This window comes from Gallinula chloropus, assembly GCF_964237585.1.
Source record: "Gallinula chloropus genome assembly, chromosome: 23".
Classification (NCBI taxonomy): Eukaryota; Metazoa; Chordata; class Aves; order Gruiformes; family Rallidae; genus Gallinula; species Gallinula chloropus.
The window spans coordinates 2,682,094-2,693,520 of record NC_140108.1 but is presented as its reverse complement, the minus strand read 5'-3'; the positions used below and the strand labels follow the sequence as shown (position 1 = coordinate 2,693,520).

The window sequence follows — 11,427 nt, the reverse complement described above, 5'->3', positions numbered from 1 at the left end:
AAACCCTGGACTGAAGAAGACATTTTCTGAGAGATACAGGAAATTCTGTGTCCTTTGAGGCTGTCAGTCAATAACCAGAATGGTCATCTGACAGTGTAAGTGTGAAGACTTAAATGCTGGGGTTTTTTTTGTGTCATCCAAACACTACCCCTCCAGCACATTCCTACCTCTATTTTCTGCAGGCATCCCCAGTTGCAAGGTGGCCTGTCATGCCCTGCCAGAGACTGCAAGCCACTGAAGTAATTTCAGAAGTGGGACATGATATATTTGTTGGACAAAGGAGTAATTTCCCCACTATCTTCCCCTTTTAAATGCCATCCATAAAGCCACACAGACAGGAGAGTCTGGTAAGACACAGATTTGGAGCCACCTCCCAGAAGTGGTTAGAAAAGTTGAGGAGATACTTAGCTATAGAATACAGGTTTACGAAGTACACGCACCACGTTGTACGTGTTCAGACCTGGTGCATCAAAGCCAGGAGACAAACCCTTGCGATCGAATGGGTAGAAGTTAAAGAGCTGTCCATTTTGGGTTTCCAGTGAGATGGAGGCAGAGCCCAGGTGCAGAACACAAGGGAACTCCTTGTCAAAAACAACTTGGAAAACACGATCTTCCAGGTGGTGGAGCTTGATTGTCCGGTACTTTTCAGGAATCAGCTCTTCCACATGAGGTCCAAACTGCTGCATGACCAGCACCCCACCAGGTCCAACTTTGATCTCATAGAATGTCAGGTTGGAATAGGTATAGTAGCCAACATAAGGACCTGCACTTGGAGGAGGAATCAAGCTTTTCTCTGCCTCTCTGAATGCCGTCTCCATGGCAGGAATAAGGTACTCATATGTCTGAGTCACAATATCTCCACCCTGAGGCCTGGGCCCTGCCATCAGCACAATGAAGCTCAGACGGAGCTTGGGGATGAGAGAGAAGGTAGCTGAATAACCGTCAAGGTCTCCATCCTTCCTAATGACATCGTATCCCAATTGCTCGTTAATCTCCCAGGGCGTGCCGGTCTTGTTAGCAAAGTATTCAGTGGAGCACTTAAACAGAGGGGTCAGCATCGTCTTTACTGTGTCAGGCTCTAGGAGACGACGGTGGTAGGTGCCTAAGAAGACCATTGCCAACTTGGCAAGGTCAGCAGCTGTGGAGTACATCTGGCCAGAAGGCCTATACCAGCCAAGGTCATAGAGAGGGGCCAGCTGCTGGCTGCTGTAGAAACCCACAGCCATCTGGGAGCGTATTGGTGGCGTGATGTCAAAGCCAGTGTCCTCCATGCCCAAGCGGTCTAGGATGTTCTCTGAGATCCAGCGCTGGTATTGCCCCTCAGCTGCATGGTTGGCTAGCACGTGTGCCATCAAGGAGAAGGCCAAATTGCTGTAGTGGCATCTGAAAAGGAGGAGGAATATATATCTGGATCAGCTTTACCTCAGTGATACAGTGTGGGTATGACTACTCAAAACCAGTTCCTAGGTCTCTACTCTGGGGAAAAATTCTCATTTTATCAGATGACATGCTAAATAGAGAGATGAAGAAGGGAAAGATTAAAACTGAATGTTGATGCCTTGATTTGTTTCTAAGTCAAGAAGAAATTTCTTATGGGAACATCAGCAGAGCTATTTCACCACTATGAAGAGAAAGCTAAATGGAAAACTAAAGAAAACACCCCACTTTCTGTAAGACCCAATATATTTTTATATCCCAACTTACTGTTTTTAACTGTTGACTACAGAACATATCTGTTCTTTTTAAAAGCAAAGTTGAGAGTTACAGGTGCTTACTGTAAAGGTTGCAAAATCACAGGTAAGCCTTGTTTGAAGATTAACATAGTACAATCACTTAAGTGCCTAAGTCACCTTAAGATGGTAGAAGCACTTAAAAAGCACTTTAAAGACCAGCATCCATGTTAGTGACCATTAAAGATACCTGAGTCCTTCAAGTCTTTAATATCCATAAAGTGGATAAAGTGGATAAAGATTTAAATCTTTATACTTGAAATAAGTTTAGTGACATAAAGACATGAATGGGCAAATTTTTCAAACACAATTTCAAAATTCATGATGCTTTCAACCTCATTTGGGGCTTTGGTTGGGGGCTTTTGTGGTTTTGGGGGGGTTGTTTTGTTGGCTTTTTTATTTTTAGTTTTGGGTTTTTTTGTGTGCATGTGAACCCACACATCTCACTGAGACTATTTAGATCATAAGTTTGGTACCACTTTAACCATTTCCAGCCCTCCTGGCTGAATAAAGGCATGATGAGCATACATGTTACTACCCCAAGAATAAGTACACTCTGGATCTAAAATTTTATATCTGAAATGGAATTCAATTTCAACAGCCAGAAATTCAAATTTCTGTATCAGTGAGTGGGCATCTCCTTTAGGAAGAGTGATCTGTTAGCTGTCAAATAATAAGAGATTGAGAGACTATGAGTAGATGTCCTTATGTATCTTAATGATGAGCATAATACAGATACCAAAGATGATGACGGTATTGAAGACTTAAAATCCTATAAGGAACATCTATTGTAACCTACATGACAAGGGACAGAACTAATACAAGGTGGCCATGATCAAGCCATTGAGTTTTCTAAGCTTGCAGACTTCAAGTCATGGTGAATACTCATCAATTCTAGACAAATTATTTCAGAATGTAAGTCTATTCTCTAAACATTTTGCAAAGTTAGAAGTTTTCCATTTAGTCCTTTCTCTCACCTGTTGTTCATTTTATCCTGTCCATATTTTTAAGTGTTTGCAACTCAGGTAACAGACTTTTAACAGGCTATATAAATTATACAGACATTAATAGAGCTTTAGATAATTTAAAGACATGCATACTGCTACAGACATAGCATAATTTTAAGCAAAATTTATGATGATTTCAACTGATTAAATTAAAATGTCTCTCCACTTTTGAAAATCTGCATCTTTCACAGTTTAAGGTTCATTAGATCTATCTATGGCAATTTGTTTGTGCCTTACCCAGGCTTCTCACTTAGGCTTTATACACATTTTTAATGGCTGAATACCCCTTTAGGGATGGCTGTCTCTTATCCATTGGCCATGGAGACTGCAGGTGAGGCTAATATCACTGGACAACTAGAAAAAGTTCATAGGTGAACATATCTGACCTGGTTCCTGGGTCAGCAACCAAGACATCATCTTTCAAGAGAGCCAGAGCGTCTTGTGTATTGCCCTTCCAGAGCAGGCTGGTAGATCGCAGTCTTCTGGGCAGGCCTGTACCATGGAAAAGAGAAGTTGAAAACTTAAGACAAGTCTTTGAGTCTAGTGAAGAGTAAGCAAAAGGAAAGATTGAGTGGCAAGATGAAAACAACAGTGATGCATATATGTGCTTTACACACGTAACAAACATGCTGCAGCACCTGTTCATACTGGACTGCAGGACAGATTTCAAGTCCTGGACCACTGAACCTGGGTTATGTGAGTCCTACCCAGGCACCAACTCTGGGTTGCTGCATTTCAGTACAAATACTGCAGCGAATTATTAAAACCCCCTGGATCCCCAAGTGTATTTTGGAAGAGAAGGGTATGTAGTGTATCAGGGAAAACCCCCTCTGCATTTCTATGTGATTTATTCCCTTCACTACAAAGGTATGCAACAGCCCCTTTAAACAGATTCTTGTTCTTTACACCTTGGTGCTGAGGGCTTGAACGTCTCTCAACAATTTCAGGCTCTTTTTTTTTTAGCTTTTTTTTTTTCTTCCTTCAGCTTTAGCAACATTTATTTAGGGTTTCTGAATGCAGAAACCCTGAAGTTCTTTTCATTTTTAATTCCACAACACTGAATGCAGATTACCTATACCTAAAAACTTTTGGCCCAGGACTTTTTAAAATGCAACAACTCCTTTACACAGGATCTCGCCAAGTCCAGAATTCCAATTACATCTGAAGTGAAATCCTTATTGCCATTTACAAACTTTGATTTTGAGGTCAAGAGAAAATCAGGAAAATGACAGCAAAATGACTTGCAATTGTCTGCTTAGTGAGCTTGTGCTTAATAATGGCAAAGGTTAATGAGGCCCTATTCTTTTGTAGCAGCAACACATGTAAATTTTCATGACCTTGGGATTTGTAATAGAACAAGACCACTTTTTGTACTTCTGATCTGTGGTTATTTGTGCAGCTGAATAGCCAGATAAGAGATGCAAAGAGCATCTTCCAGTAGATAATGGGCTCCTCCTTTTCCTACTTGCTACAAAGGCAGCAAAGAAAACATTGCACCACTGGAAGCTCACCAGCACCATGCTACTAGTGCAGTGTCTCTCTTGAGGGTCACTAGAAATTATAAACCAGAGAATGTGTGAGGATAACAGAAAATTCAGTCACTGTCTTATACCTCATGTGACAAGCATGCTGTTAATAAATTACAACAGCATCTTGTACTGTCATTCATATATATTTGAAAATCACAGTCTTAACAAGCTGGAACTTCCCTCTAGCAATGTACCCACCATGTGTTGAGAAGAAAAATCTTTGGAGTTATTTCTGTTATATGCAATGTTGAAAAACCCAGATAATGAGGACATATTCTAGACAATTTTCCACTGGAAGAATTTAGATGAAAACCACTTTACAGTATGTCATGCAGTGGCTTTGAAGCTAAGCAGAACCTATTCCTTTTTGTGTTTTGCCAGACAGGAAACATAATATGTGACCTCAACATTCATTTGATTTTCAGTTGGGATTTGGAAACTGTGCTTCTCCCTCTACTAAACTGTCAGGGTCCAAGTTAACTGGTTGCTGTGACCTGCTCATATGGTCTGGGAAATTTGGGCCATATTCTAAAAAACCCAAACAAACAAAAAGCAAACAAACAAAAACAAAACCCCCAAGAACCCACAACCCAACCTAGGAATGTAAAAGGACCTAAGCAGGGGCACAAATCCAGCACAGTGAAGATACACTGCTGATATATGCTTCCTACAAGTATTTGTAGGACACATCTCATGCCTCACTAGGTGATGGGGAACTGCATCAGGGCTAGGTGCTGCATCCACTGCACTTCAAGCAGCAGCCAGACCAACTTCAAGTGCCCCTGAGAGTCAAGAGTTGGTGCTCCTGAGGACATCATCAGTCTGACTACAGCAAGACCTTCTCTGCAGGGAGAGGGGCTGGGTAGGGTTGTGCACGCACATTTTTTTCCTGTCTCCTGCTGCCACTGGCCACTTTGGAATGTTTGTTGTTTGTTTCTAGATTTCAATTACATTATTCCCTTTGGGGGGAATTCTTATTCTGATAGTGGCTTGCTTCAGGTGATGCTGTACCCTGTCCTGAGCTACAGCAATTTGCCTACATGCTACTTTGATCTTAGGTCCTAATTTTAGAGAATTTATTCCAATCTGGAATCATCCAGATGCTGCAGAATTTACTTGAAATGCCATATGAGATATCAGCACAGTCTCTTAGGCCATTAGATTCTGGAATCCATGAGTCAAGTATTAGCAGGTTTATTTCTGAGGAAGTTTAAAGTTGTCCTGAGTCCTGTGAGCTCCTTCCACCTTCGTGTAAGAGTTACTAATTATGAAAGTGGCAGCAGATTACTAGTCTTCTGATAGCAAGTACAAAGCTATTAATAGCTCAGGAATCCTAGATCAGGAACCACACTGACAGTTAAATTTAGCTCAGCAATCAAGGTCTATCTGTTCAAAGCAAAGAGGTTTGGTGCCTCTTTGACCCTCCACTCTACATCTCAGAAAAATGAGACCAGTCTGTGCTGGAGTACAAAAGGTGTTATGCAACTGAAGCCTGATTTCAGGTCGTGCTGCTGTATTGAATTATATATTCATCTTGTATGGGAAAAACAATTCCCTGGTCCATGGTGCAGCCTGGCCCCTTTCCTAGAAGGTGGCCTGGGCAAAAGGTTCCTTTTACACCTTCATGAAGCTGCTGACAACTCGCTTCCAAGGGTCCTGCATTCTGGGAAGTGCAAAGGTCAGGCCCTGTACAAGGAACTGGCCTCAGCAGCAACATTTTGTTCCCCTGGCACACAGTCTGTTCCCTCTGCAGTCTCTTTAAAGTGGCAGAGTGGTGGCAGAGGACAAGCAGGTTGTCTCACCTGAGAGCTGGCTGGCCATTCTGCGCAAGGTAACAGGTGATGGCTTAAGTGGCATTGAGCCTTTGTCCAAAAAAGTCAGTCCATCTGCTGTGTATCTCTGTTCTGATTCCTTGAGCCTCCCCAGAGGGTTCTTAATAACAAAGTTCTGGGCGTAACGTTCCAATGGGTCATCAAGAGATGTGACTTTTCCTTCCTCCCACAGCTTGTACAACATAAGGGTGGGAAAGATCTTGGAGACACTGGCAATTCTGTTAATGAACAAATATTTAGAGATATTAAGCATTAAGAAATCAAGAGGAAATATGGTCAGAACATGAGATCACCCAACTGACCCACTGTCTGTAGCTTTACATGCAACACCTTTGCTAATTCAGAAGAAAATGGCTAAAATGCAGGTAAGAAACACCCCCAGCTCCCTCAGCTGCTCCTCAGAGGATTTGCCCTCCAGCCCCTTCCCCAGCCTGGTTGCCCTTCTCTGGACTTGCTCCAGAACCTCAATGTCCTTCTGATGGTGAGGAGCCCAGAACTGGACCCAGCACTCGAGGTGCAGCCTCACCAATGCTGAATACAGGGGCACAATTACCTCCCTAGACCTACTGGAGTAGTGTGTTTTCAGGTTCTTCAGACTGGCCAATACTATTCCAATTTAAAATATTGTCAGACTAAATTAAAAATAAAACCCAAGGTAAACAACTCAGTAAGCCACAAGCATATAATTTAGAGACTAGCTGAAGCTCTGTCTCACAAAGTTTCGGTGGAACACAGAGGAGGTTTCTGCAGTAGAAAATGTGGTTTGTGACAATAGACCAGAGATCAGACATTCATATGTGTATCTTCTTTTTTTTTCTAGTTCACATGCCTGCATACATCTGCCTCACCTGTAAACAGTATACTCGTTGGGCACCACTGAGGAGGGGTCTGAAGCATTCTTCTTCCCAAAGTTGCCTGTCCAGAGCACAGTGTCGTTGTAGATGACGATGGCAGACATGGCAGGGAGACCCGAGCTGTGCATCCTTTGGCGCAACATCGTATCTACCTGGAGAACAATGAGAAACTATGAATTTCCAAATGAAGAGTCTTATAAATCACCTAGGCTGTAACAGGGGTAGAAGACCCAGACCAACAGCCCCCCCTACCTCCAAACACTTGAAAGTGATTTATTCAGATGTGTTTTGACAACTGTTGCTTGGAATTGCTTATGCCAAATTGGTTGGACTTGATGATCTTCCAACCTTGTGATTCTGTGAATTATCCAGTATCTTTGTTACAGTCCACATGTCCACCATGTGGAAGAATGTAGTGTGTCATACCTATCATGCTTATATGATTAAAAACTAATGCTAAAAACTACTAATTGTAATTTCTTCCTTTTTAAATTGTACCATGTACATTGTGTTGTTCTTTGCACTAGCATTTTAGGATCAAAGGTGTATGAGAAAAGAATTCAGACTTTTAGAATATCCCGTGACACTTTTCATGTCATGAAACACGCCAGAGCTAGGACTCCTGTCTGAACTGCAATCTGAGAAACAGCACTGAGCAACTAACTAGGGGGTTGTGATTGCTCTTTGCTCCCTGTTGTGTAGACCTAATCAGTCAGCTGTGCTTCATTCACCTCCTGTGAGCAGAATGCATTGGTCTTGCTCTTTTGTAACTTTTTCAAAGCTATGGTATCATTATGCACAAGTTATCTTTTGCACAAAAAAGTTAAGGTATAAGAAATAGCCTTCCAAGCCCAGCATTTGACACAAACAAGGCCAAGACAAGTCATGTCCTCAGGACCTCTTTGCTAGATGGACAGGTAAGGTACACTGACAGCCAGCCATGAAAATATCCAACCTGTGGAAAGTCCTTCCAGAGTGATTTTTGCCCTTGAGTGCCCTTAAATGCAATACTTAGCATTTGGATTTGGTCACTATCAAGACTCTTCTAAGGAAAATGGAAGCTTTTCTGATAAGCAAAACTACCCTTAGAAGACAAATGTTTTCTTAAGCCTCGTGCATGAGTGCCTGTCACTCTTATTTTTCAAGATGCTGTGGGCTAGGAAAAAGTCCTTCCCTCTAAGCAATACAATTGCATCTGGTACTGTTCAGAGCCCCAGTTCCATGGTTCTTGGCCTGGTACATGATGGTAGTTTGCCTTAGTGCAAGATCTTCAATGTGGCTTCAAGTGTCTACAGACTTAGGCAGAACTTAAGGACATCTGAAGATATTGAAGATACTCTTTGGAGGTACAGGTGGCTAAGCCCCCTTCAAATACCTATGTCTTCCTGTGCGTCTGGTGTTCAGATACTCTGTACCTCATTCCATCTGTAACACAGGAATATTTTCACCAGCCTACTTCAAAAAATTGCTTGGATAATTCATTCCTGAGGAGTGCAAAGAAGGGAGGTCAGATGGCTCTTTGATGAACACTCAATGTTCTGCATATTCCCTCAGTCCTCTGACTAATCCTAGCTGAATAATAAAATACCTCTCCATAGTAACCCCAGAGACAGCAGCAGAGACTTCATAAAAGTGTGAAGTGATAGCACTTCAAATTTAGTGTAGATAAAGCAATGTGCATGGAGGAAAACAATCCTAACTTCCTAACATAGATACACAGATGGGCAGTGAGCTGGTCCGTAGCACTCAGGAAGAAGACTTTGGGACTGTGATGGATGCTCAGTGCCCTATGGGGGGGGGGGGGGGGAAGAAAAAAGGTAAATCAAATATGAGGGATTATTGAAGAAGTGAAGAAATAACAGAAACCACCATTTTATCACTGTATAAGTCCCTGATCCACTTGCTCCTTGATTTCCCACATACAAGAGAATGCTAGAGCTGGAAAGGATTCAAAGAAGAGTAAAAAGAATGATCAGAGTTGTGGGACAGCTTCTATTATGACTAATTAAGCTACTCAAGAGAAAGATACAAATTCAGGAGTGTCCTATCTGATCTTTACTATCCTCATGGGCCATACAGTCAAGGCAACACTCCAGTATTTCCTCATAAATAGAACCTACCAGAATTTCAGGCAGTGCTTCAGAGACATCATATCATATTGAGGAAAAGCAAGTCTCTCATTCAGATGCAGGTCCCCTTCCTCTTCCCTTTCTTGAAGTGACCTACAAGTAGCTTTTTTAAAATGGCACCATGGGAAAAGCCAGCAAAGCAATTAAATAAGGAACTGGCAGCCACTGGTGAATAGGAGCTAGTTACAGGAGTCACCTGCTATCCACAACATAGGGACTGCCTAATCGCAGACAAGATGAAAACAGCCATCATTTTGTGCTGATACATGTTCACCAGGCCTTTTGATGGACATGGAATAATGTTTCTTCATCATAGCTTACCCTCTGGATAATTGCTGATTGACCTGCCCTGCATGTCCAGAGAAGATGTTTTATACACCCATTCCTAGATTCACATTATCCACTTCTCTGATCTCCTTCCCCAGAGATGCCCAGGGGCAAAATACATATTCTCCCTTTACACCTTGAGAAAAACAGTCATGAGGTCTGCCTCCCTCTGTTCCCCTCTCTTCACAGACCTTCTCCAACGCGTCCTTCAAAATAGGGATTGGGTGGTCCAGTAGTACTGGTTCAGGATAGCGGGGGCACATCTGCACAGCTTCTGATCTCACTTCCATCACAGATGGGCCTGGAAGATAGTATATGTGACTTCAATAAACACACTGACAAGCTTTAAACTCCTCCAGCAGTCAACAGTAGCTTTCTTGCTTGTGTTATCCAAAACTGAAAGGCACTTCTGCATAGGAAAGAGACAGTCTTAAATTATTTTTATCTCACATAAAACAGGGCTTGAAGAAGGGGTTGTGCTCTGCTCTTGCTTCTTCCAACATGGGATGGACAGTGGATGAAAAGGAGCTGCAATAGGCTTCAACTGACTTTGCAACTTGGAAGAGTAAGGAACTGTGATTACAGGAGACTGTAGAGTACTGACAGTGGGTTTAGACCTCATGGAAGTGTTGTGCCCATGTCTAGGGGAAAGTCTGAGTTTGGATTAAGTAGGACAGAGCTGTCCCATGCATATTGTAACCTCATAAAATGGATATAGAAGTGAATTCTGAGTGTCACCTCAAATCTAATCCTAAAACAGTTGACAGGTTGCACTCCTAGTATATTAGCTGAATTAGTTGTATCCTGCATAAGCCAGACGTCTTATTTTGTGGCAAGCAGAGACCTTTAAACTTAGTGAGAGATGGGAATTTTCTTACTTGGAGGCATTTTTTTCCCAGTTGATCCCAAAGTGTTCATAAATACAGCTCATCTGCTTTCCAAGATGTAAATAAAAAGATTATTTATCTGAGCACGAAGCTTTACAAATACAGATGAGAAGAGAAATGGCACTATGAAAACTTTGAGATGAACAGGGATGGGTACACAAGAGCTTACAGGCAGCCTCTGATACTCTGTGATAAAAACATAGAGTCTGAAATCTTTTCAGACATTGGTCTAAAAAGTACCTCTGGCACCTTCATTGTGGATGCTGATGCCTTTGTGCTACTTAAAACTCTGATCCAGTTACACAGGGTGTATTTCATCCTTGCACACACAGTGTACTGAGTCTATCTATCTGTTGAGTTTTCTATAATCAACATAAAGGAATTCTAGTGTGAACTGAGGGCTTGAGATGGTTCAGAGATCTAAGACAGAGGAGTAGGAAAATGGAGCAAAACCATAAACTGAAGCACACAGTCAGGTGTAAAACAAAATCTGTTCTAAAGTGGAGTGACTTTTACGACAGAATGTAAAATACAATGTCTTGTTGGTATATGAATTAACTTAGGTTAGTGCCAGAGGTAATCAAGCTTCTCTGGACACCAGCAGAGTTATACTCCATCAACCCAACATTCATTTTCTCTGTGTTCTTGTACCAGCCAGGGGGAAGTAAATTTGTGTGCTCTTTGGGGAAAAATATCCACATGTGGATAAAGGTGCATCACAGATTTCTGTGCCAAACCAAGGCCAAACTACTGTAGTAGTGACTACTCACTGGTCTCCAGCTTGGGGAGGCTGTACTGCCACAGAAAGCAGCCCGTCATTGCAACAGACAACAGGAAGAAGAAAAGGACCAACACGTGAATCCACTTCACCTCCATAACAGTGAGCTTGAGGAGGCTCCGGCTGCTGGTTGCCTGCTGCAAACAGAAAAGATATGATCTTAGAGAGAGAAAAACTGAAACTGCCTCTCCTACATCCCAGCTACATGAGAGAGACACACTATACGGGAGAGGAAAGCTCCTGCAGGAAGATGGGCTAATTCCAGGACTATTGCAGCACTAGAGTTGGGCATACCCACAGCATTGAAATAACTGGAACCACAGATGATTTCTTGTCTTCCAAGAGGCTTGCAAG

The 11,427-nt window shown here is 42.2% G+C and overlaps 1 protein-coding gene across 1 annotated transcript; it reads right to left on the bottom strand.

Moving 5' to 3' along the window:
* Nucleotides 1–404: 404 nt before the first annotated feature.
* On the bottom strand, nt 405–11,219 carry LACTBL1 (lactamase beta like 1; the record flags this gene model as incomplete). Its single annotated transcript, XM_084274712.1, has 6 exons — nt 11,066–11,219; nt 9,596–9,709; nt 6,947–7,100; nt 6,069–6,316; nt 3,124–3,229; nt 405–1,383 (listed from the first exon to the last, which is right to left on the bottom strand). Exons 1-6 carry the CDS (start codon nt 11,169–11,171, stop codon nt 405–407), a joined length of 1,707 nt encoding a protein of 568 aa, XP_084130838.1. The 5' UTR covers nt 11,172–11,219.
* Nucleotides 11,220–11,427: the final 208 nt, after the last annotated feature.